We start from the raw sequence: 27,631 nt of genomic DNA, 5'->3' as shown, positions 1-27,631 counted from the left end.
CCCTTTGCTAATATTCTCCTTCATACACATCCACAGCAACCATTGTTATTCCTACACCGTCTCCCATGCATTGCTGTGGATTTTGCTAATTAGGCTATAGGGCCGCCTACATTAACAGCTGGGGGTTTATTTTTAGATATAATCAATGGGACACAATTACATTTGAAAAGGCAATGACATCAGCTGCAAATTGAGTTTTCACGGCCATAACAAACCCATCTGAAAATCATAATGATTCAGAGGGAGCAGCTCAAATTTAAATCATGTACGAGGAGAATAACAGTTTGCTTGAACTGGCAAGAGTAGGGTTGCCATCGGACACTCGATTACCCGTGGGCAGATTATTCAAGTTGCAGAATAGCAATGCTCGCCAAATCACCCACGGCACATGTGTTCAGACAGTCGGCCGGTCCCACAATGAACTGCTCATCACTCGTGGAAGGGTCAGTGACGTGTGCCCCAAGTGACTGCAGCCATCTCGGCACGTGGGGGCGATTGTTTCACGTCAACGACAACGTGCTCTGTTCTAGGTAGGTAAGCAAGAGACGCGTTGTTGCAACGGACACGACGCACCACTTTGCATTTGCGAGAGATAATTGAGAGTTAGCTGTTCTGTACTCCTACGCAGCTCGTTAATCTTGAATCGCTGCACTTTTATGACAAATGCATGAGCCACTTTGTAAAACGCACTTTTAAAGTCAAAGTTCTATACAAATAAAAACGGTTAATTGAAAATAAAGGTGTAATGCTTTCTACTCCTAATTATTGGAGATATTAATGTCCTAATAATTCTGTAGGAATTACATTAACCCAAGTAGAATATTTTATTGTTTCAAAACAAGTGTTTTAAGAATAATCGGGCTGCACGGTGTGTTGTGTTTATGGAACGTGACTCACAATTGGAGGTTTGACAGTTGAAATTTCAATTGGGCAAAAATTCAGCCCGTCACCCCACCACAGGCAGTAATACAATCTTTACCACTTTGTGAGAAGAGGTCACCAGCGGTTGTCTCATGGAAGACCGGCCTCTGCCACGATAATTTGGAATCTCCACCACTGACTCAGAGTTGCCAATGGGCAAGGGTGCTGGCCCATGAGTCAATTGAGCAGAGAATTTGTGCATTTGATACTTCCCTCCTATATTAAAGGGATGTGTAGTACTCGTTATTTTGGTCCTCACAGTGATTAGTACCCATGGGGCATCACACAATTATGAAATAAAGAGAACAGCAAGAGCAGGTTTCAGTGCTTTTGTAAAATTAAATTTGATGATGCAAAACAACTTACCAACCAGTATCAATGCAGTTCATGTTACCTGCCATGACATATGGATGAAAAATATGTGAAATTCGATAAAGAATGTAGAAGTAAAGCTGAAAAGACGCATGGAGATATGCATGTTGGCATTTACACTGATAGAGATAGGTGGGTACACGTGGCTCGGAAAACAAATTAAAATTAAGATATTGTGTTGCGCCCTAAACGTCGTGATTTATTTTTATTTTATTTTCTACCTACGTGACTTTACCGAAAGAACCAAAGAGTATGGATTCCTGCAGTCACGAAAGCTTCAAATCAAGATTCAAATTAAGATCACGGCTGTTCAGGAAAACTCGTGGACTTGGGCGAGATGTATTGTTGGTAGCAGGTGGAAAAGACTGGTTATGGAATGACAGCCTAAAGAGGGAACGCAGCCGAGAGAGAGAGGGATGGCGACCATGGAATTGACTGACGAGAGGCAGCTCAGTAGCAAGATGGAGTTTGGTATCGCTAGACCGTGCGGGATGCCGATGGCGCAGGGAGGCCTTAATCTAGCAGTGGATAAAACATTACTATTGACTACAGTCAGGGTGTCAAGGCTCCCTTTAGTGGAGGCCCTTGCACTAGCAGTGGCATGAGCAGAAAAATACAGGGCCACACTTTTATTTTTAGCTAAGAATATTTACTGATATTTGTTGTATATTTTTTGAAGATGTACCAGGTAAGGGCCACTGAGCTATACAGCTCTTTTTGAGAAGGGGCTTGGCCACAAATCGATAACGATGTGGCTTATCACGTGGAAATATATAGCAGCCAAATACTACTAAATGTGGAGGGGAAAACCGGAGGACCCAGAGAAAATCCACGTCACCACAAGGAGACCATGACATGCAAACTCCAAATATACAGGCGTCAGGGTCGGAATTAAACCGACTACCTGCTGTACACAAGGCGAGGAAGTTAATATCTTGCCAGAGCAAATGAAGCAAATGATAAAAGTTGGCAATGGAAACGAATGAAGTGTGCATAGTAGGAGCTGCGTTTTTTGGAATGTTTTGTTCACACCTGATGGCACAGTGAGTGAATGCAGATCGCAATTTAAATACCCGTCTCTGTAAAGTCCCATCGTGCTCGGTGTGCTTACCGGCAAATCCCCTCTGGTGCCAAAAGTAAATTGCCATTTCTATTGAGGCTGCATTTTGTTTTTGTATTCATCATGAACAATCTCAATGTGACGACGGGCACATTCATTTGGTGCACCATAAATATTCATTAAAATTTTAAGACAATTTTTTAAAAAATCAAATTGCATTTTGGAGGAACGATGACATGATAATCAACCCGCTCGTTTGAACTGAAAATAAATATATTAACGTGGCATATACTTGGAATATTAATGTGTACACCATAATGCAAGAGCTCAAGACAATGTAGCGATATGTTAGTTGGACACTGGCCATACCTTCAGGAATGGGGAACGTAAGCACAATGTTGAGCCCACTATGCTATGAACACATCGACTCAAGTTGAATTCCCACTCGCAGGCAACATGAGTGACGAATATCTGAACAGCAAGGCACAAGAGATACCACTGTGCAAACCTGCCGCCCGGGGGGGGGGGAAGATTGGCTGAAGCAAACCCATACCGCAAAATGAAATCATAATCTTCTGATCGTGATTCCAATCCCCTATGCATTGCGCAATCCCTCATCATGAGCAATATCAATAATGGGGAAATAAGGAAAAAACGTGGCTGTGCAATAAAACAACATTCTTTGTATAAAATAATAATACATCGCCGTACAATTTAACTCTTTACCAACTTGATGTATCATTCCTGAAAGAGACAAGTCAGTGTGAAAGGGACACTTTGACCTGAATGTTGACTTTGTATGCATGCCTCACAGAGAGATGTGTGTGCCTGTATGCGTGTGCATGCACTGGGGATGCAAAAATCGGGAACACATCCCGAGCACGTGTGCATGTGTGTGTGTGCATGTGTGTGTGCATGTGCGAGTGCATGTGCGAGTGCATGTGCGAGTGCGTGTGCATGGGCAAAGTCCCATCGGTGAGCTCCTCCGGCAGGCAAGGCTGCGTTGGCTGGGTCATGTAGCCCGCATGCCCAGCCACCGCATGCCGAGACAGCTTTTGTTCGGCCGGATCGAGGGGGCTAAACGGGCGCGGCACGGGCTAGAGAAGAGATGGAGTGATGTGGTACAGGAGGACGTGGAGCTGAGTAGACTTGCCGATGACTGGTATCAGCGGTGCCAAGATCGGCATCTGTGGAGGAGGCTCGTGAAGGACGCTACTGGGCAGTTGGAGGCAGTCGCCCTCCAGCAACAACGGAGGGCGGAGGAGCGACGCTCACAACAACGAGCGGAGCGCCGGGTGGCTAAAGCACAGCAAGTTGGCACAGTAGGGGGCACAGGTGGTGCATCAGCTAGTCATCTCGGTCATCTCAGTCAGTCGACCCGTGGCACCTGGGTCTGCCCCGTGACCTCCTGCCAGCGGGCGTTCGACACTTCACGTGGCCTCAAGGTGCACATGGCCTGGCACAAGCGTCGTGGTGATGTCACCGCCACTTAGTGGCGAATGGCGGTTGTTGTTCTGCATGTGTGTGTGCATGTGTGTGTGCATGTGCGTGTGCATGTAGGGAGCGGTAGTGTAGCGGTCAATGTGCTGTGCTATATGAATCTGGCGACCCAGGTTCGATTTCCGCTCACGGCCAACACCATTGTGACGATTATCTGAACCGGTCCTGGGCCTCCCCTAGGTGCGGTGTGTAAACATCGTCAATGGGGAGACAAAGGCAGCCGAGCGTGGTGCTGGCCACCCACCCCCTCGTGTGCCGTTCCGGCCTTCATAGGTGCTCGCTAACAGGACTTGCCCCTACAGTCTGTTAAGGCTACACGGGGGATCTTTGTTTTATGTGCGTGTACGCGTATGCCCGCGTGTGCCCGCGTGTTCGTGCGTACGCATGTGCGCGCACACGTGTTCGTGCAGGCTCGCGTTTCTCCCTACCGAGGCCCTTGGGCTGGATGCCACTGCGGTCGGTGGGGTTGACCACCCAGTAGTAGTACTTGAGGGTGTGCATGAGCTGCAGCACGGTGCTCACTCGGCGGATGGTGCTGTAGATGGTGGCCGTGCCGATGAACTCCGTTGACAGGTACGTGTACAGGGACAGCTGCACCTGTGTGAAGCGAAACAGAGCAACTTCACTGTGTCGCCCTGCTGCGTAGAGACGAGCCACAGGGAAGAGACGAAGGGCAGGACCGTGCGTGTCTCTATGCTACCTGCATTTTTGGAGTTTAGCGGAGCTCTACATCACTCGGAGTCGATTCGATTCACCCCGCGCTGTATTTACGTATACAGGGTGCTTAAAAAAAACCGTTAACACTTATATGGGACTATTGTTTTTAATGAAAAAGAACGGATAATACACTGTAACATGATAACAAATGTATGTTAATAGCTTCAAAAAGTCAGAGTCTCCACTTGTTCGCCATCATTGTCAACGCGTGCCTGGAATCTTCTCCAGGTGGTCTCCAGAGCCCGGACGCACATTTCTTGTGGTGTTGTTGCAAATTCTCTGAAGTATTCACATTTGTTTTGAAGTACCCTGTATATGCGTATATACATTTATCTGTATTTGAAGAGGCTCTGCAAACAAAGGGCATACTGTTAAAATCGCAAAAGTCCTGCCCCTACCCCCTCCCCCATTAACTACCAAATGCATCTGAATACAATTGACCTTTAAACACGTGTTAATTTGTACATTCTATGGTGTGAAAAGGAAGGGGTCACTGCATAAATAAATAAACACTCGCATTAATCACGGAGCCAGTCGCTCTTATGGAAAAGTAGAAGGTGGCTGGCATGAGATGGTGCATAAGACCAGCCACTTAATTATTATTTTGGCTTCCCTTGCTAGCTCGTTAACATCCATCGTGTCGCACGCACACAACATCAATCTTCGTGGAAGTGTCGAAGGATAAAGGAGAAAAATAAGGTAAGTGCCAAAATAGCAGGAGGTATCTCCTGCGCAAGACTATACCAATACCTGAGCAAAAGATTAAGAGTAAAAACTATAAATAATGAAAACTAATTCATACGGAAACATTTTTTAAGTTTAAAAGTTGTAAAATGAAAAATGCAACAATTAAAATTTGATAATTGTTGCCTGCATTATTAGGGTCCTGTTATACAGACATGTGGACATTTTAACCTCATTCTAAATATTTCACATCTTCTCACTTTAATATATTTTACAGCAGTACTATTGTTTTCCGTAAAAAAACATCTTAGGAGAATATTATTTGGGTCTTTCGGTAAAGTCACATAGCTAGAAAAAATAACAATAAAATAAAAAAAATAAAAATAAAGTGAATACAAAATAATAAAGATATCACGATGTTTCGATAGCAACACAAGCAATCGTCATCAGGAGAAAAAAGAGGGGGAAAGCTGCTGAGGAAGGCTGTTTTAAAGGTTTGAAATGGGTGTAGCCCAAGGGTCATAAACGCAGTGGGTGGGGCTAATGATGTCAAAGTGAGAAATTTGCATGTCAATGTAAGATCGGAGAGCTACCTCCACTATGAGGGCGTGGAGGTGGCCATTGTATTGTGAGAGATTAGCATATCAATGTAAGATCGCAGAGCCACCGACACATCGAGGACACGAGCGACGGCGGCTGTGTTAGTGCGAGACATTTAACCTGTTAATGTAAAATCAAAGATTAGCACGTCAATGTGTCGGCGGTTCCGCCATCTTACATTGACATGCTAATCTCTCACAATACAATGGCCACCTCCACGCCCTTGTCGTGGAGGTAGCTCTCCGATCTTACATTGACATGCAAATTTCTCACTTTCACATCACTAGCCCCGCCCACTTCATTTATGACCCTTGGGCTACACCCATTTCAAACCTTTAAAACCGCCTGCCTCAGCAGCTTTCCCACTCGTTTTTCTCCTGATGACGATTGCTTGTGTTGCGATCGAAACGTCGTGATATTTGTATTCTTTTTTATTTACTTTATTTCCATTTAGAAAAAACAAAACAAAAAACTTCTATTTACGTGACTTTACTAAAAGACCCAAATAATATTAATTCCTGCAGTGATGAAATCTCAAGTCAAGATGTTAGAAGTGATGAAATCTGAAGTCAAGATGTTAGAAGAACTAAGACTGGTATTCAGGAGGTCATGGATTCAATCCCGACCCCAAAGCCTATGTATTGCATGTCCTCCCCGTGGTCGCGTGGAGTTTCCTCCAGGTCTTCTCTTTTTTCCCTCAACATTTAGAAACGTGAGTGTAGATCATTTGGCTGCTATAAATTTCCACATGATAAGCCACTTTGTTGACACATTTGTGGCCAGGTAGCTTCTGAAAAAGAGCTAATGGGCTCAGTGCGCTTTATCTGGTAAATAAAATAGTTACATAGTTTTAATTGCAAAGAACACACAACTCAAAATCAAAAGATTGCACATGATTGTATGAATATGCACATCCTAGCCAAACCAATGTGGAATTTCCACATCACAAGTGCTGAACACTGCCTCATCGGTCATTTGAGCACGGAAACACGCTGACATTTCGACATGAAGTACACGCGACAGTACAGAAGCTCTGTGTTCATTTTCTTTCATTGACATAACCATTGTCATTGGGATTACATCCCATAGAAGTAATACCCACCGTGGTCATCATCAATTATCAATAACACCACCGATACCACTTTACTTTTGCATAATCACTCTCGACTACATAGCCAACAATAACAACAGCCACCATCTGCATAACAATCATAACTATTACCGGCAATGCAAATTTGCAATGCAAATTATTCATTTTGTTCTTAAATGTCTTTAATTAATTGGCTCAAGTATGTTATTTGGAGGATTGTTTGATCTCAACAGTGTAAGAGTTTATTTAGTAGCTGAGACTGTTGAGTGGAATTCGGTCATACTCCAACTTAATGACCTGTCGTCATGATATTACCCAAGGCATTATAATTCTTATCACAATTAATGCTGTAATTATTATCATCATTAGACATTACATTTAAAGCCATTTCCAACAACAATCATTCAATTATTACTCTAAGGAAGCTAACGTCAGGAATGAGTCCCAAATCTCCTTTCCTCTATCATAATCTGCCTACACTTTAACAGAGGGGACATCAGGTCAATTCCCAACCTGCATTATGAATGAATTATTTCACCACAACGTCCCAACACCACCCAGCAGGAACTATCGAGAGTCCGGGACAGCTGCTGGAATATTAATTTTAATCCCAATGGTAATATTCACGTTGCCATTGGACGTTTACCAAGATTGTAGAATTACCCTGAAGTGGTCAACTTGCACCTGCCTTTAGCCACCATGACCAGATAAACTCAGAATCTGACCAGCACAAAAACACCACTAATTACTTGGAATTTATTTTCAGACAAAGAAATGTATAATTGGAATGTCATTGGTAATAAGTGAATCAGGTTGTCTCAAATAATGGCCTCCAGAAGATACCAATAAACCACTGCTAAATCACATTCAAAGGCTTCTTATAAAGACTTAGGTGGTGCACCTTTACGTGCCCTGAAAAGATGTTTATTAAACAGTAAAAATTGCACGCTCACAAGATGAACATTGCGGAAATAGGGCAGGCTCTGTTCACTCTTCCAATGATCAAATGGAATTTGCCCATGATACTTTACAATGGAATCATAATATTGGTGAATTGAGAGGTGCGAACGCGGTACAATGAGCTTCCAACGCCACGCAAGTAAGAGGTCCGAGGCACTGTCACTGTTCTGAAAGGGCAATAACCATATCATGCCGCGAAAAGTGAAAACTCTTTTTCTGTATTTCATTCCCACATACCAAACCTTCCACAAAACGCCCAACCCCTGTGTCATCAGCAGTCAATGAGGCATGCACCGACAATGAGATCAATGGCTCGCCTCCCCTTAGAGGCACTGCGCCTCATTTGCTCTCACGCGCCCTGAATGCAGATCGCAATGAGAGGCAATGTCCTGAAATGAAGTTCCTGCAGGACCTGCCACTGAGTGCAGTTTGAGAGGTCTCCCACTGCCAAATGCAGGTTTTTTTCCCAAAGCCAATATTGCCTGCAGAGCACTTGTTCAGATCTCTCTGTAGCCAAATCGATATTTCAAATAATGCCAGAACTTGAACGAATGTTCAACCTTTGCAGATTCAACTGTCAGTCAATTGACATAGCATCTTATGGGGAATACAGGAGAATGAATCCAAACACCAGAACAAAACAGTTACACCTAATCTATCAAAAAAGGGCTTAATCTGAATTAAGAGAAATTAACTGCCGTACACTATTGATGACAGTGTTTAACAGCAGTGTCTGCTACCTGGCATCTATTTGCCTAAAGACATATTCCACTTCGCCGAGCTCTTGCCCAATTCAAAATAGCCGAAATGTCAAAGGGTCTGCCTGCTCCAATTCGTGTGGGGAGGTTTCCATTTCTCTCGGTGGCACTGAGCGTTTTGTAAATTCCTCACTTGCGTGGTGAGGGAGCCAGTGTTTCTGTAGGGTGAATACTGTTGCAGTCTCTTGAAGTGTTTCTCATTAATTTGACCCCAGAGTGAAGATGGCCTCTAACCAGGAATTGAATCTGAGTTGACCCCAAGCAGGAATTAAATTTTCAAACCACTGATTGTGAGAAAAGTCCTCTAACCAGTGCAACACACAGCCAGATTCCGATTGGTCATATTAATAACGAATTGCCCTTTGTCAATCAAGTGCAAAATTTGAAACTCATTTATTTGGAATAGATTTTTGTGTTTAGTTTGTTGTCCTTCCCCCGCACCTCCGATTAGCACTGTTAGCTACGTGTGGTGTGAAAACAGGTCAACATACATGCATACATAGATGGAGGCCTCACCATGCCCCGTCGGCCACGGGGGTTGTTTCACCATACTTCAAACTAATCAGCACTTGTTGGGAAGCCAGAAGCAGTTCAGATATCATCGCTCGCCACCAATGTTAGTTGTGACCAGGAAACCAACTCAGTTTATGAGAATAATCATAAATAGCTGTTCTTACTCTTTGGTTCTTTCGGTAGAGTCACGTGGGTATAAAATAAAATAAGTCACGACGTTTCGATCGCAGCTGTTCTTCTTCAATGCGCATATTAGTGTAGGAAAATATGCACAATATTTTAGATACAACACATCATTAGTACGCAATGGCCTTCAACTAAGCAGAGGGCATTTAAACGTGCTTTAAAACTTAGAAGAAGAAAAAAACCGCCTTGCACCATTAAATGCTCAGGGACTTTCAGAGCCACCCACAAAGAAGAGACACGCCCATTCCTAAAAACCTGGTTCACACAAAGCGGCTGTGATAAGGAGGTTGCGGATTCAGGGCCAAATTACGACAGGAGCCTTTAATGCCACCTTGATTTCCTTAATCCTCGTGACATTAAAATGACCCAAGGGACACCTCACAGTGGCACAATTGCCCTGTTTACCCTGCTAAGTCCAGCCACCGAGCCCGTGGTTCACAAAGGATTTGTCAGATGTAATAACATTCTGTCGCCAGTGTGTAATCCGAAATAAAGCCGGATTAACAATTTTAATGGGGATATTGTGATGGTAGAGTGATTTAAGGTGTCTTCACAAACACGACACCTTGGACGCATTTACTTTACATGTCCGAATCCACCACGCCTGTCGACATTGGCTTAGGACTGTGAAGCGCTCTGAAGCGACAAATTGAATCTGGCTTTGCTTGGATCCATTGCTCCTACAACACAGTAATGGGCTTCAGTCGTAAATCAACTGGTTATTATTAATAATGCTATTACGTTATTGGTTGCACGCTCGCAACAGTCAGGCGCTGTGCTTAGAATGCTCGACTCATACTTGGAAGACTGCTGAATTTGAATCCATTTGAGTGTCACCCTCAGCAGTTCATCTCTTTGGGGTAGATAAAGTGAGAAGCACTTCAGAAAGTGATAAACCAGAACCTGGAAAGGGAATGCGAAATTTTCATCACTGGCTCAAGGACACTTGCACGTTCATGTGAGCATAATACCGCATTGACTTTGCCTCTCCATAGGGGAAACTACCATCCTCATCTCCCTCTCTCCTCTCCCATTGCCATCTGCTTACGCAAGAACGGCCTTCTGTCAAAAGCTTTGATCAACATCCACTCAATGGGAGGTCTGCTGCGACCATACCCGTCTGTATCTATGTATGTTGAACTTCTTTCGCACCGCACGTAGCCAACCGTGCTAATTGGAGGCGCGGGGGAAGGACAAGAAACTAAACACACAAAAACAGGGACAGCCTGCACTTGTTGAAGCTCAGGCCTAAGACCTTCCTCTTCATCTTTGCTGAATGACCATCTCTCGCTGTCCACTGCCTTCCTTTTCCCATATTCCAGATTGCGATCTTCTTGTCACTCTGCGACATGCCCTCTCCCTCCCTCCGTCCCTCCCTCCCGTAAAATGTCTCTTATTCAGCTCATAAATACGTGTCCCCTAAATACTTTCAAATAATTTAAAACGCTAAATATATTGCATTATATAATTTCGGTTAAAACAGTGGCACATGACACATTATTATTAGAAAGTGCATTACATTACAGTTACAGTCATACGTGGCCAGATGGAACTGGTTTATTAATTCTCTGCAGGCCTGCATGCTCTGTGAATCCATCTCACCATGAGGATTACAGATCAAATCCACGGACAGAAATTGGCAATACATTTCACAGCACAGGTTTGTTATATTTTAGTTTTTGCAGGGAGAAAAAAACAAGAACGTTCCATTGCAGCCATAAATCGTGAACCGTTACACTACCACTTACACACACACACACACACTGCTCCACATACGGCTTTATACAATGATATGCACAACATTTGCAGTGGTTAGCTGGACATGGGAAGATGCGACACATTCACAGCGAATTGAAAGGCGCACATGCCACCAGGCAATCCCTGGAACATGCCGGCAGCTGGGCCATGTCCTGCAGGGAGCTTCGAGCTCGCGTGGGAACCCCAAGCGGGTCTCCATTGTGTTTTTTTTTTATAAAACCCGGGAGGTCTGTACATCTGCAGTCCTGGGGAAAAGAACCCCTGGGGAAGGTGAGCATTTGAGAATGGGGTTTTAAAAATATTGGGAGCTGTACAGTGCTGTATTTGGAACTCATAGCAATTGCTTTTCTGTTTTCTCTCTTTTCAGTTGAGGAGAAAAAAAAGTGTACATTAATCGTGTGTTGCTTCTGTGGTGTTGTGATTTGCTTTTCATCTGCAGGAGAGTGATGCTCTTTAACCATGTTCGAGCCTTTGATATTTATTTTCTCTGTGCCTTGGATAATGCCTTGGGTAAGGAGGAAATTACTATATGGACATTGTGGTTAAATCTGAACTACTTTGCAGAAAGTCGACAGTGGTAGCACTTTGAAGAGCAAGGCTCCAGCCACGGGAATGTGGAATGGCTCCCAATGGAAAGGGCGAGCAGCCCCCATCGCTAATGCCAGGAGACGTTTTCCCCTTTCGACTACCAACAGCAACCATAACACACGAGGATTTGTGTCTGTTGTGTACGACCGTGTGAATACACATCTTTTGACTCACACGCAACTTTGTACCACACTTGCCCTCTACCCTACATAGCATGAGCTACAATGCTCAACATATTATTTAAGGAAATGCATTTAATTAAACATGTATTCATGCCTGAAAATGTGGTCCGGTTGTTTTTTGCTAAGATTAATATTTGTGTACTTTGTGTCATGGCATTGCTTCGGTAATTATGGTGAGCTAAGTCGCTCTTGCAAATGACAGACGCTCACCTGGTTAAATCAACTTCGGGTGTCATGGTGGCAAGATGTTATCTCCTAAGCTTGGTATGCAGAAGGTTCGTGAGTTCAATCTCGACTCCGTCCGTATATTTGGAGTTTGCGTGTCTCCCTCCCCGTGGTCGCATGGATTTTTCTCCGGGTCCTCCGGTTTTTCGCTCCACATTTCAAAACGTGCGTTTAGAGTATTTGGCTACTATACATTTACATGTGATAAGCCGCTTATTTGAGCAATCAATCGTGGCCAGGTCGCTTCTAAAAAAAAGCTACAGAGCGAAGTGGACTTCACCTGGAAAAAAAAAACTTCAAACTTGAATGGCCTGCATGGGAACAAAAAAAGTTTGAGACCTTACACAGACTTCAATTGCCTGCTCACAATTACATGCTGCACCCTAGCTTCTCCCAGAGCGACCTTTGCTCCTGACCTCCGTGGCCCAACTGAACTTCATTGATTTTACAGCTAAAACTGATTAAAGAGGTTGTCAAGGATTCAATGACGCAATCTCCGAGATTGCTAGGAGGAGCCTTTAACCTTCCTGATCCTCCAGATTCTGCCATGCTGTTCTCTGAGTATGAGAACAAGATCTCATTTTCAATCCAATCCTCTTTAACCATTCGGACATATTGATGTCTGTGTGACAGTGGATACATATACCCACACTGAGACATGTCTTGTCAAAAGTCTCAAGGTGCACAGATTAAAAGTTAAATATAACGTGTGCCTGTGGGTGTGTGGAGAACGGTAGTGTAGTGGTTAGCGCACTGCGCTACAAACTTGGCGACCAAGGTACAATTCCCGCTCACGGCCAACACGGGTGACGATTATCTGAACTGGTCCTGGGCCTCCCCTATGTCGACTCAGCCTAAAATGAGAATCTGGTGTGATGTGTGTAAACATTGCCACTGGGGAAACAAAGACGGTCGGGTGCGGTGCTGGCCACCCACCCCCTCATGTACCATTCCGGCCTTCATAGGTGCTCGCTAACATCACTTGCCCCAACAGTATAAGGCTATACGGGGGATCTTTGTCTTTGTTTTTTGTGAGTGAAGCATGATTTAAAAAAATGAGGATTAGGATGTGGTGCAGTTTCTCCATCATGGCAAATGCTACGTAGAGTATACATCAAATAATAAATTATATTTACAATTAATATGTTTTGACAGCACGAGAGGAATGTTTCTATTTCATTCATGTATCCTTGAAACTTTTCAACGACAAAAACATTGTCTCGACAGTGATGTGTGAAAAGCTTGGATGACCGCATCAGTGTACACCAAGTTGAATTCCTTCCCACAGTATACCAAGCCACAATAAATCACTGTTGGCGTCTCAAAAGATATATTTTATAATCCCGGAGAAATTCTAGCCTGTGTCAACCCCAAACCGGGATGCGAGGCATTCTTCATGGCACTCAAGTACTTTCACCACAATGCACACGGCTGCTTCGAGAAAAAATAAAACTGATATTTGCATATATGTCCCAGGCTGTGGCATCCCCTCTTCATTGGCCCCACTGGTGCAAAAGTAAAACATGAAAAAAATGTACTTCCCTGCTCATGATACAGATTATAAAGTGCCACTTCATCCTCCTCATACCCCCTCCACCCCTGAGGGTTTATGTGGCCTGCTAATATATATACCCACCGGTCACCACTGGTACGAGGTCACCTTACAAGATACGTTTCTTCATGGGCTTTCATCCAGTTAAATAACGAAATTTATTTCGTTATTTGTATTTATAAGGAGACCCAAAAACAATTGAGTGTGCAAGGCCCACACTTTTACACATTCCCGCATTGCCAAATCCACTGGCTGCGTGGCAACGTTCTGCAAAGCTCGCTCTGCTGGAGAAGACAAACATGTCATAACTTATACGTGTGTTCTTCTGCAGCCGTTCCAGTCCTCGGTGGTTTATTGGTTCCAGGTTTGTAAGGGGGACAATAAAGTAGTGGAACAGAAAGCCGCGGGCCAAGCATGGCACGGTGGTGTAAAGATACATTTGTTTGTGCACTCTCCCATTTTTCGCAATGAATGCCATGGTGAAGCAGGATGGGTGCTCACATGGTCATTTGTATGCATGAATGCACAATTGCAATATTGAGTTGTGTTTTTTCAGTAGTTTTTTCCCCAATGGCAAAAGTTGCATCTGCAATGTGGAAATAATGTCATATTGACCTTCACTATTTTCCTCCCAATCAATCATCAGTGACTTCATTATTTTAATTAATAGTGATTAAGTTTAGTTGCTTATCCAAAACTAATCCAGCAGTATTTAAAGTGTAAATAAATTCCCATATTCTCGAGGTAATTTTGGAAAGACCGAAGCTACTTAGTTTTAAGTCGACATCTAGGGCATTTATCTTAAATACTGAACCATAATCATCTTTTCTAATCTATTGGAATAATTGTAATTACAAGTGCACAATATTTAAAACATCTGTTGGGTCGGTGCTGTGGTTTGACCACGTTACTCGCAATTCACGTGATTTCACAGATAATCTTATGACCCTTGAAACTTGTAAAACCTTCCACAGTACTGCTTCTTCATTCTCTGTGCTCCGATGATTTGTATTTTAAAATAACTTAAGGTGCACATTATTTATACCATCAACTGTCAATAACTGGGCTGATGAATAAAACAAATCGAAGAAACGCTCTACATTGGTGCATTTCATTATCCGGAACAAAATTGTGTATACGGAGCAGGACACTCTTAATTAAAATACAGCGACTCATCTACTTACGAGCATTCGACTTACAAACTTTCAGAGATACGAACAAACCTGTACGTATGTCCAGTTGCCTGTTTGGACCGAGAGTCGTAAGTTCAACCGCCGCGCAATAGATGGCGGTGGCAGCATCTACCTCTGCAGAACGTGAAGAACCAGTGGCATTTACATCTATAGGAGATCATACAACTTTTAAAGACATTCCCCGTGTTTAGTGTACATGCTGTACAACACATTTGGAATCGACAGGAGTAAAGCTGGACTTGCAAGCTGGCATTGATCTTGACAGATCTTAACTGATGAGCACGGTTGGCTCCGTATGGTGTGAAGGAAGTTCAACATACAAAGTGTCTGAAATGAATGTTAATATTTGTATATAAGTCTTTGAGTAGTAATGAAGGTGATATTCAATGTTGCTTCATGAGCCTCATTAATTTTGGCCTTTTGAAATGGCAACCTTGTCAACATTTCTAATGCAAGTGCAAATATCTGCAAAGCCATCATTTTTGGTGTGCTGGTATCAACCAATTAATATTTTTCACAGGTGACATGGTGGTAGGCCTACACAGGTGACTTTTTAATGTGACATTTTCCATGGAGATTCAGGTCAACATGACAATTGCAGAAATGAATACTCCCTTTCTCCTCACGCTCTCACAGAAATGCACAGTGCTGTTATTTTTCAGTATAAGCTATGGGAGAAAGTGCTGGTGGCAAATTCCTATTAGGGCAAGCTCAGCACATGAGGGGTCAATGTGGTCAGCACCATGCCTGGCTGTCTTTTTCACCACATGCTGCGGTCATACCGGTCAAATATAGGCTGGGTTGACCTAGGGGAATCCCAGATCAGGTTGATATCGAAAAACGTATTTGGTGAAATACGTGGCCAGAAATTAGATCGATATTGCTGGAATCTTAGAGAAGTGCAACATCCATTAACGCCCATCTCACTTCACTTTATGCACAACAAAGGATTTGTACTCCCATGTTAAAGTTCAATGGGCAAGGACTGTTGGTGAGCACCTAATAAGGTTAGTTTGGGACCCGATGTGATGGTGTGGTAAGCACTAGTGCTGGGCAATTCAAACCAGAATCAGATCTAAATACAGTTCAACTCTGGATGACTCAACCAGGTATCATTATGCCTGCGCGTTCCCATTTCATACAGCATGTCGATCAATTCCAAATGAATGGGATTCTTTGAAAGGCTCGGAATGGCTTCGTAGAATCCCCATTGTTTTCAATGGCGATTCCTGCATCTTCAATTAAATGAGTAGGGATTCTGAGAGCTAGCCTAGAGATCATCCAGTTCAATCATCACTCAATTGAATTGGCGCTGCTCCAAAAGGCCCTCTCCCTCCTTGCCCGAACATCACACCAGGCTCCACACGGCCCAGCTACTCCATGATTCCACGAGTCCACCATTCCCACAATCCCACGAGGAATCGTATTCTATTTTAAGAATCGAGTCACAATTCCAGGCTTGGAACCGTGGGAATCGCCTAGCTTTTAGTCACCCCCATGGCCATTGTTTATGCGCAACCCCATTGAAGGCTGGGTCGACCTAGGGCAATAACTGGACAGGTTCAGAGGCCACTTGCCACTGATGAGTACGGCCAATAATGAAAGGCTTACACCACCACATTGCAATGACGGCAACGACTCAGAACAGAGATGACTTGAGGTGGTGTTGGTCTTATTACTTACTCCATGGCAGACGGTCGCTAGCTCTATTTTTAAAGATCAGTGAATTTAACTGCATTCGTGGCCACTGGAATTCATTGTTCCACACTCAGGTGAAAGGGTGCATGCATGGGGACATGTGCAGCTCTCAGCAGTAAGAGCCCGATGACTCGCTGACCTTTTGTTAATCATGTTAATTTTATGATTACTCCCCATTAGACAGCGACTATTCTCAAAGGGGGCAATCATTAATGTTAAATTAGCAATTGAAATATTCCATCCCATGCCTTTTAGATTGTATGCATTATTTAAATGCATTTCAAGTGGGAAAAATCACAAACTACACGTTTCCTTGCAAAAAAATATATGAAAAGATTTTTAAAAATCAACTTCCCTGCAACAGAGTGCATTAAAAGCAATTACTAGGACATCTACATGGGGAGGATTTTAAATCACCTTTATCTTGATAGCGTCATAAAATCTGAGGTTAAATAAAGGAAAGCTGGCGTGTGGTGCGATGTATGTTGAACTTCTTTCACATCGTACATAGCCAACCGTGCTAATCGGAGGTGGCGAGGTCAGTGCCCTTGTATGAGGTAGAGACGCAGCCCCCAACATTGCTGGCTCTTGCCACCGCTGGCAGAAGGGCCTGGACTAGAAAAGTCCACTGGAGAACCCCTGAGAGCGGTGGTCCTTAACTATTACTGCCGCCTTAAATTTTGTATAATGTTAATATATACGTAGGGGTTTGATGAAACAAAGTAGTTGCACTTACATGCCCGTGCTGAAATTTGTGTTTCGATGATTTACCTTCTAAGAAAATCTGGCCATGTCTCTCACCCCCAGAAAGGGCATCTCGAACCCCGAGGGTTGCGTGCGCCCCAGGTTAAGAACCACTGCCCACCCTCGAGGGTATTTTGGCCTTCTCTTCCATAGTAGCCAAATGTATTGGATGAAGTGAGAGTTATCAACACTTTACTCCATCACATGTCACCTGCTGATCGACGAACTGCGGTGCCCCCCCCATTTTAAACTTCTGGGTGGACAAATGCGGGGGGGGGGGGGGATTCATTAACTTGCCCATTGTTTTAACTGCTGTGCCAGGAGATTGTAATGGTGAGCTCTAAATTGAAAGTCCAGCATGTTAACCGTTACGCCAAAGCAGCATCCCATCATAAAAAAGTGTTTGGACAGAATTCACACTTGGAGTGACCATTTGTATAGAGATTGCTATTCAGTGTTACTTTAATTTCCCAAAAAAAACATTCTGAAAACAAAATGAGAATATAAGCAGGAGCTGAAGCCATGTAAGTAATGCCAATGAATGTGATCGTAGTATAATTCCGGTTCTTCTAAATATGATATGAAGACAATAATGATTCAAGTAATCAGATTACCTTGGCTAGGCGGTCAACAGTAACCTTGAGTGATCAATAATCCACAACACTAAGAATATCTGATTCAAAGATAATCTGATTCCTTTCCAAAATTATCCCCCCGACCAACAATGGCAGTACTACAAGGTGCTCCAAATTGCAGGAGATGTTATGCAAGGACCTGGCCTGAGTACCTTTTGAGATTCTTTAATAACAGAAGAGGATAACCCGATGTTTTCCAATCTGACCTTTTAATGTAAAGTTAATTAACATTCACCTTTATAAGGAAATGATACGTGAATATTAAAACTTATTACGAGCGAAAAACTTGGCATTTATGTTCTACGTATTATTAAATCGTAAGTGCGTCTCATAAAATGTCTGTCACAACCAATATGCGGAGATAATGGGACGATTTATGTTTGCTTTAACGGAAGATATTCTAACTTTACATGGTATCTGCCAAACACTTGAGGCAATACAGCGCGTCACTTTCTCTAGACGTATTAATCAATGACATGGAAAACGTAAAAAAAAATCCTGAATTCACTGCCCAGTGTTTCCTTAGGCAAAATCCCAATCCCACTCTCACCGTGGGTATTGTGTTCACGAGTGTTGCGCTGCGGCAGGATTATTTTTGTATGAGGAGATTAGCACCTGAGCAGAGTCAAAACCTGCATACAGCCGACACATCACCCCCATGTTTCGCAAAAGACCTCATGAGGTACTCCGTGTCAGAGCCGCGTGCTCAATAAAACTGCGTTGGGCAAGGTTTTCCTGAACTCACGCTTTTCAAACTGACATTTTTATCGTACCCCCGCACCTCTGTCGAGCATGGCTGGCTACGTACGGTGCAAAAGAAGTTCAACATACATACATCATTGTGTCAAACTGGTCGGGCTAAATTATTTAAAAATATACAATGTGTGTATTCTATTTGTTACACATGAAACACTTAACCATTACCCACCGAGCCCCCCACCTCATAATGATTCAGCATCTCTGTCAGATTTTGAAATCTATCCTCCTTTGTCTAACTGTTATTGTCTGTGTTTTTTGTCTAGGTTTGTACAGTTTCGTTCACTCCATTGGAGTAAATAGAAAATAAGTGAGCAAAGTGTTTACATTTAATGTGCGTAAATCTCAAACAATCGATTCCCTTATAATAATAGGTTTTACCCCTTCTGGCAATAAAACAGGTGTTAAGATGTTAAAACACCAAACTGAAACCTTTTGCAAGGAATCATGTCTGCATTAAGTGTAAATGGCACCTTATCAAAAATAACTCATCGCTATTAATTTTTGGTGCGCGTGATTCGATGCATGTATCACGAGCGTAAGAATCCATTTTACTTTGTGAATCGATGGATATTTACAGGCCTAAAATGCTGTGCCTCTCTAATCTCCATCAGTCCTAATGCCACCACATTTGGCATCGACCTCCTGGTACACATCTGGCTCCGAGGGAGAGAATTGAACCCGGATGAAGGAGTAGTCTGTCTGATTGATCGATCATTCTATGTTGGCTAATTCACCAAAACCTCTCCTTACCTCTCGATCTGTCATCTCTTTGTGTGCTTCTGCATTGCTGTTTTCCAGGATGCAGTTTCCACGCTTGACCGACTGTGCTCATCTGCGCTGCGAGCAGCTTCTTCACCGCATGACAGATCATTTCTCTCTCTCTCTCCTCTCTTCGCAGCTTCCCTTTTACAATTCCCTCAATTTTTGTCTTTCCAACCTCACACAAACCGACTCGGATTAAATAAGCTTGTAACCTTCCTCGAATCGAGGCATGTACTAACTTCTATCTATTACAACTTCGACGGTGCTGTTTGTTACTGGCTGCTACTTTTGTTGAGCCTCAAGGGACTGTACTCAGCAATCGTGATAAACAAAACAAAAACCCTTAAATATAAAGCAATACTCCCACAGTGATACTGCCATGGTTTCGTGGCTCGCACCTCCAATCCGCGAGATTCAAACTTTTCCAAAGTCACACAGCACTCTCTGTCATAGTTTCACATTATAATTGAGCCTTTTGGATATCTGTACCTGCTGTGCTGGAGGTACAACCTGCCTCGTGGAGTTCTCGTTTTTCTCCCCAGTTTCATACCACAATGTAATCCATGTTGATGCAATAATATTCATCATCGTTATCATCATCATCTGCCATGGGCAATCCACTGCTGGATGAAAGCCTCCCTAAATCATCTCCAACATTCACAATCCTGTGATGCAACACCTCGCATCCGAATACAGGATTGTTCCATCGTCAAACTCCGCGGTAAAATGTCCTCTTGATCGCATTTCCACCGTCGACTGCCACTCCATCATTATTCCAGATCGCTGACCATTATCCCTTCTGGTGACAGGTCACCAACAAGTCCACTTGGTTTTGTAATCACTAAATTGTAAATTGTGCCCACAGTACGGTGACATTAAAGTTATATTTTCAGACAGCACACTGCCAACTCTTTGGCCAGTCTACCCTCGACTTAATAAATCATCTGTGCTGGCTAGTGCCGCAGCTGCATGTGGCTCAGAATACTAAGCAGCCGCTAAGTAATCCCCACAATGACAATGGGGCCACCCGATAGCAATGCGATCACACCTGTGTCCACGAAGCCAACATCTTTGTTAAAAAGAGCAGGCGTTGACGGGGGACTGCGAATAAGTCGAGGAGCTTCAAGGAGCTGCTTTATAGCCACCATCTACCACTCAGTGGCAAGTGCTCTCGTTGGCAAAACTTTTGCCAGGCTAGTCTACCCACAGGACAACCACCGTTGACGTTTCACAAAGTAGTATTAATTTTATCGACCTCCGAGGGATTATAGGTAGACATCCATCAATCGGGAAGGAAAAAAACCACCAAAACATATACAGCTCATCGAGACACGGTATGTAGCCCTATACCATCCAGTAATAGGCACGGCACGGTAATCACGTGTTTGGCGATGGAAGGCAGCGCAACACAAACACCCGGGTAAGCAAGACAACATGTACTGGCAATGATGCAATTACATCAACAAGTGATTAGCACAGGTGGATGGGCTTCAAGGATTTAAACAATTAAACGATCAACTCTTATAACCTCATGAAAAAAATCAAATCCTTTTCGCTAAACAAACTCAGGAGAGGGGACATTTGCGGCTCTATTACTTTTTAATTACCGGCGTGCCCCGGGTTATTTACCGCAATTACAGCTGCTGCCTCGTGTACTCCCAGAGCCATGCTTGGTGCAATTACGCACGCGACAACGGTGACAGAGGGGGGGGGGGGGGGGGAGAAGCACGGCAGATGAAACCACGTACATCCAGACATCGCACGCACCCACCTCCTCCTCCGCTCACGCTTTACAAACGATCCGTTTAATAAACGTCGGTAGAATGCAAAAAAATGTATGCATATACCTTCAGGAAAAAAAATGTGCCGATGTCTCCACAACTAACAACGGACCCTGTCTTCATCCCTGTTGAGCAGCGGTGTGACGTTGACGCCACACCATGTGGGCACAACCATTGGAGAGGTCAGTGTCCTGCAATCTTCACGTCAGGGCTCTAACGACACACGCGTTCGACCACTGCTGAGTCGTGACATGGCCAAGATAGTGGCCGTGTGGTGTAACATCGACGAGGCTCGAATATTGCAACTCACTACCCGACTGGACGTCTTCCACACACAAAAAAAACACATTAGCAAGCTGCAGAGTTGTTACAAAATCCTTCGGCACGTGTCGTGACGGGCACTGCAAGATCCGACCTGTGTCCGTCCAGTCCTCGCGAAGCTGCATCGGCTTCCGGTTGCCGAACGAATACATTGTGAGGTCGCACTCATTACACGCACTAAGTGCTTGCTGCAAATGAACCACAATACCTCGCTGATCTCGTCAAGGAGCATAAACCATCCAGCGAACTCCGGTCATCATCGCAGCAGCGGCTTTTGGCTGGCCATCGGACAAAGACGGTCAGTGCATCGCGCACTTCCAGATGCGCTTCTGCGGCCGTCTGGAACGCTCTTCCTTCTGATATTAGGAAGCCACTGCAGTGATGCACTTTTCCGTCTAAATTAAAACTCGTTTCTTTCGAACCGCTTTTTCGTGTTAGTTTGTTGTCCTTCCCCCCGTACCTCTGATACGCACGTTTGGCTACGTACGGTGCGAAAGAAGTTCAACATGCATACATGTGGCACGTACAAAGTCGCAGGTCAAAGAAAAGATCACAACGGTGGCTAGTTTATGTATGTTGAAATTCTTTCGCACCGTACGTAGCCAACTGCGCTTATCGGAGTTGCGGGCGAAGGACAACAGAATACGCGGCGGTGAAGACTGCTCGCCTTACATTCAGGGAGGTTGCGAGTTCACATTTTGTTCAGGGATCGACTGAGCCCATCACTCCACTGTATTTTAGGCAGTGAGTACCGGTCTCTTGGAAGTAAACAGTTGTTGTTGTTGTCGTCCTATGGAGACAATGTTCTCTGCCACCGAATGAAGGTGCAGCTCTGCAATTTGTTGCTCATGCCACGGCTGAGGGAGCTCGGATGGACCCCTCTATAAGGTAAGTTGGCCTACTCTTCCATTCAGGGCAGACGTCTTGAAAGAGGTTGGGAGTATCCACATTCAGCCCACCGCTCCTGACATGCTATTTTACTAACTTTGCCGTGCAAAAAATGATAATAATAATAATTTACAGCACTTTGTCAACCCACTCATGGATGAAAGCTTCCTCAAACCACGTCCGTTATGGAGCTTGATTGACCATACTTCACCATGCTGGTAAGTGCAAGCTGGTGAAAGGGGGCACACCCAGAACGAGTTTGGAGTCACCGCTGGTGTTAGCCATGGCTGGGGATCAAACTCAGATTTTTGGGTTCAAAGTGCAGTCCACTAATCACGGTGCTACACCTCGTCATAAAACAAATCTTTAAACCTGATTTCAAGCACAGCATTTGAGTCCCAGAGCAATTGGCATGGACATTCAACATCAGCTGTTAAAAGCTGCCATGTCATATGAACCAATATCATGAAGCCCTCCCCCCGCCACCCCCCCCCCCCCAATGATCTGGTCCACATTTGCAGACTGAACAATACTCCACGAAGTAAACTCTACATGAGTCGGTTCAGTATAAAGGGGGTTCACATTTACACCGCTACCCAAAATAATTACCTGATGAGGTTTTCCATGAGAGGCGGTTTGTGACCGTATGTATGTTGAACTTATTTCGCACCGTACATAACCAATCCAGTGGGTCAAGGAAAATAAATTAAACATGAAAGCAGTTCCAAAGAAATTCGTTTTCCATCTAGCTTGGAAAATGCGTAGCTCCAGTGGCTTCCTAATAACGCACCGGGCCAGCGTTAAACTTTAGTGGTGCAAATTCTGCAGCCTTCCACAAAGTGACGTAAAAATAAGCGCATTTCGTTTGTGAAAACAGAATTAGCAAATGATTCTGTCACTGGGAACAATAATTGGGTCGATGGACGTATGAAATTGCCTAATTACCTGCATTTATTTATCAAAGCAATTTATGTGATTTCCTTTGCTTTCAATATGTTTTAATGAAATGTCCCTGCAAACCAAGACACAATCATGTTGCACTACTTCAATCCGAATAATTGGAATTATAGCCAGTGTTGTCTAATTGCACTCCTATGTGCATGGCGCAATTTAGCGAGGCAATTTCACGTTGCTATGCATTAGGATCCGTCTAATAGCCGTATCCAACCCACAATGCCGCTCTAGATACGGACAATTGTTTGCAAAATTCAATTTAACGAAGGTCACTGCAGTGTCTGCTCCCGAACTCATCGATAGCTCCCATTTACATCCAGAATCAGAATATTTTTCCTGCAGGAATCCGATGAGCTATAAAACAATTTTTTTCACAGATGTCCTGTGTGGTGCTGTCGTCACAGCATCGCTCGCACAAAACGAACGGCTCCAAGTTTCACATCTTGGTCGGGGCTTCGACACGGCCGATCACTAATTCAGAACTCAATAAAATCGTCGCAGGAGCAATGAGAGTGGAGTCAACAGTTTGTTTTACCGTCCGGAGAGAGTGGCACTGGCCATGTCAGTGTGCGGAATGTTCACCGAGGCCCCCCGGGATGGTGATCAGGGGGATGTGAAGGAGAGGAGGTGTTGTGGACCGATTGTGACTTTGCAAGCGTCTCTCAATGTTATCATTCGAGCAGGGCTAAGAGCTTACACGCGTACATATAAAGTCGATATATAAAGCTATCGAACCTCAAACACTCGGTGGCTGGAGAAGGCGCGGGAAGGGCAAATGCTCACGCGGATTTTGTCCGCATTAACTTGTATGTAACTGTGAAAGTCATGCAGCTTAACAATCACCTTTAAATGCTCTTTAAGTCGTGCCCTTTGGCAAGCGTGCCTACCTCCATTATTCAAAGTAATGTCAAAACCCAAGAGCCGTGCCATTGTTGGTTATGGCGTTGTCAACAGCGCGACAGCCACTGCATACTTCACGTGTGTGACCGCACACAAGGGAATTTCCCTTTATATCAAATAACTCATTACAGAATATCGGGGCAGTTTAACAAGAACTCTTCCTGTGTCAAGATCAAAGGGTCACCACAGTCAACGCTGACAATGCCACGATACCTCACCGTCGCTTCCTTCCTTCTGCCAGTTCTAATCGCTCTTGTGCAGTTGACACGCGACCATCTGCCTCTTGATTTTCCCTTTGCTTACCGACTTCTGAGTGCCACTCCAATACATATCACGCAAACTCCGGTCATCCTTGCAGCAGCGGCTTTTGGGTAGCCATAGAACAAAGACGGTCACTGCATCGTGCGTTTTCAAGGGCACCTCTGCGGCCGTCTGGAACGCTCTTCCTCTGGGTATTAGGAAACCAGTGAATCTATGCACTTTTAAATCTAGATTGAAACCTAATTTCTTTACAACTGCTTTGCGTGTTTCGTTTGTTGTCCTTCCCCCCGCACCTTCGATTGGCGCGGTTGGCTACGTACGGTGCGAACGAAGTTCAACATACATGCATACAGCCCTGAGCTTGCTGTGGAAATTCCTTATTCCTATGGCGGGGGTGAGGCTATCCATGGGAAAACCGTACGGATGCGAGAGCTGCTCCACTCTACCGCTGAGCCACCTGTTTCTTCGCGTCAATTTCTTGCCGCATTCAAATTTGCATTCCTCGCAATGATTGGGTGCATAGTAGGTCTGGCCTTTTTATTAGAAACTTTAAAGAATTTAGATTGCTCCTCCAACGAGGGTAATATTCAGTGACAGCCCAGTCACTCGGTAAGCTCTTGTTTATCAGTCTTCACGGCAGTCGTATGATCAATGTTGTTAATTAATTGAATTATATGCATGTTAATTTGCCGTCTCAATACGGGATGTTAATCCGTCTGACAAGCGTTGCTTGCCAGCGGCATGACAGGTATTTAACACCTGTGGTGGGTGGACGTAGTTTACAAAATGCAAAGCATCTGCACGCAATTATTCATCAAAGTGATACCTTGAAAGTGCTCAGGGGCATTGCGTTTACATTATCGTTGACTTTGATGATAAACAATAATTAAAGTTAAAAAGTTCCTATCAGTGCCAGTGATTTGTATTTATTGTTAAGGAATGTCATTAGTCACTGCCACAAAGATATAATGAAAGAGTTGTTATTCTTTGGTTCTTTCGGTTAAGTCACGTCTAAAGATAAAAGATAAAATAATAATAACCAAAGAATAATTCCTGCAGTCACGAAAGCTCCATAATTAAGATAATGAAAGAGAATACATTCTTTTTTTCACGATATGATGAAGTGCTAAATGCAATTTTAACGCACGAGTGTCTACTTCCTTAACAACCCCGAACCCTGATCTAAAATTCCAGAGGGATGTTCCGAGTTTTGTGGTCAAATATTAATTGTACACAATATCTGTCCTCGCGTCATGCAGGTGGCAGCACTTGGCTCGCATTGGGAAGAGAGAGAGAGAGTTAAAATCCCAGTTGGGGATACTCAGCCGATCATCTCGTTGGGGGGTCAATAAAATAAGTACCACTTTGTAGAAAGTCAAAAGTCGCCAAAGAAATGCCACCAAACTCCCTGCAGCACGAGCGGTAGGATTGTGCTGTGCACAACTGTAGATTGCAGGTTGACACGTGCCTGCAATCTAGTCATTAGATATTAGAGTTGATTAATTGCTCTGAGGTCTTATACATAATGCGCTCATCTGTAGGGGTCTGTGCAGTACCAGCAGATGACAGCACGGCAAGTCTGATTTTGACAAAGTGTTACTCCTTTTATTGATTCCCAGAGTTATGATATGCCGAGGCTGCCAACTTTCCTGTTGTGAAATGAGCTTCGTTGAAATAGGCCAATAGAAGAGAGCACATCTGAAGTTTGTTCTCAAGATGTATTTAACGACTCAACTGCGAAAACACTTGCCAAATAATCGTCAAGCACTGCGTGTAAATGGTGAAGGTTAATATTCCCTGAGCGTGTGAGTGCAGCTGAATCAATCACTGCCTAAACAAACCCAGCCGTGCGTGTCTGGAGCAGCAGTCTGGGTAGTGATCCGGCGCACCTTCTCCACGTCCCCTGCTCAAGTGCGTTCACGTGCTCCCGTGTACACACACGCAGCCTGCGTCTGTGTGCATGCGCTTGTGTGTGCTGTGTGTATGTGCGTGTGTGCAATGTCCGGTGTGTAGAGCGGAGAGAGCTAACGGGCTCGTGCGCTGCACTATAATCCCAAAGGCCTGACTTTGTTTAGCAACCATGGACAAATATCGGTGGCAAGTATCGTATTTTTGACCTGTCCAGCATCTCCCCTAGGTCAACTCATGCATGGTGCTCACTAACATCGTATAATTCCGCTTTGCTGGCCTTCGTAGTTATTTGTTGACTTGCTTCTAAAACCTAAACAGCTAAACATGGGATCTTTGTTTTAGAATGAGTATGCGTGCGTGTATTTTTGTGTGGATGAGTGGGGGCGACACGGGTTCGATTCTTGCTTAAGGCCAATACTGGTGACCATTATCTGAACGGGTCTTAGACCTTGCCCAAGGTCGCCTCAGCCTCAAAAGAGTACCTGGTGGGTGTGTAAACATCACCACGAGGGAGACAAAGGCAGACGGGCGTGGTGCTGGCCACCCACCCCTTCGTGTGCAGTGTTGGCCTTCATAGATATTCGTGAACAGCACTTGCCCCAACAGTCTGTGAAGGCTATACGGGGGGTCTTTGTAGGAATGTAACAATGATTATGGCACTGCCCTCTATTCCCAGAACGCCAGGTTTGATTTAAATGCATAAACTTCGTGGTAATTGGTATCCGTGGTCCCGAGCTGGATTGAACTGCCTCGAGATTTCCTCTGCTTAATATTGTGATGTCTGTCGATTTAAAGCTTTCGTGACTGCAGGGATTCATATTCTTGGTTCTTTCGGTAAAGTCACGTAAAAGGGAAATAATAAAATAATACAAATAAAATTCTCACGACGTTTCGATCGCAACACAAGCGGCCGTCCTCAGGCGTAAAAAAATATAATGTAGCAGTGGAATCGCTGGTTGGTTCGCTGCTTCAGCAGTTCCACTGCTGGATGATATTTTTTCCACCTGAGGACGACCGCTTGTGTTGCGATCGAAACGTCGTGAGAATTTTATTTGTATTATTTTATTTTACCGAAAGAACTGGTGGCAAGACAACAGCACGCAGTGCGAGCCCTGGCACCGTGGAGGGGACTCGGTCTTAGCTGTTTATGATAATAGC

At 44.1% G+C, this 27,631-nt stretch overlaps 1 protein-coding gene across 1 annotated transcript in view; it reads right to left on the bottom strand.

The window, feature by feature from the left end:
* The window catches only part of LOC133349904 (neurobeachin-like), a 515,983-nt gene that overhangs the window by 187,086 nt on the left and 301,266 nt on the right, over positions 1 to 27,631 (bottom strand). Inside the window, 1 exon segment of the mRNA XM_061563758.1 lies at positions 4,282 to 4,450. Within this exon segment, the coding sequence (XP_061419742.1) occupies positions 4,282 to 4,450 (169 nt within the window).

The sequence above is a fragment of the Lethenteron reissneri genome, chromosome 32, assembly GCF_015708825.2.
Source record: "Lethenteron reissneri isolate LAM-NWPU_2019-01 chromosome 32, ASM1570882v1, whole genome shotgun sequence".
NCBI lineage: Eukaryota > Metazoa > Chordata > Hyperoartia > Petromyzontiformes > Petromyzontidae > Lethenteron > Lethenteron reissneri.
The sequence above is the reverse complement of the archived record's forward strand: the minus strand, read 5'-3'. Positions and strand labels throughout refer to the sequence as shown.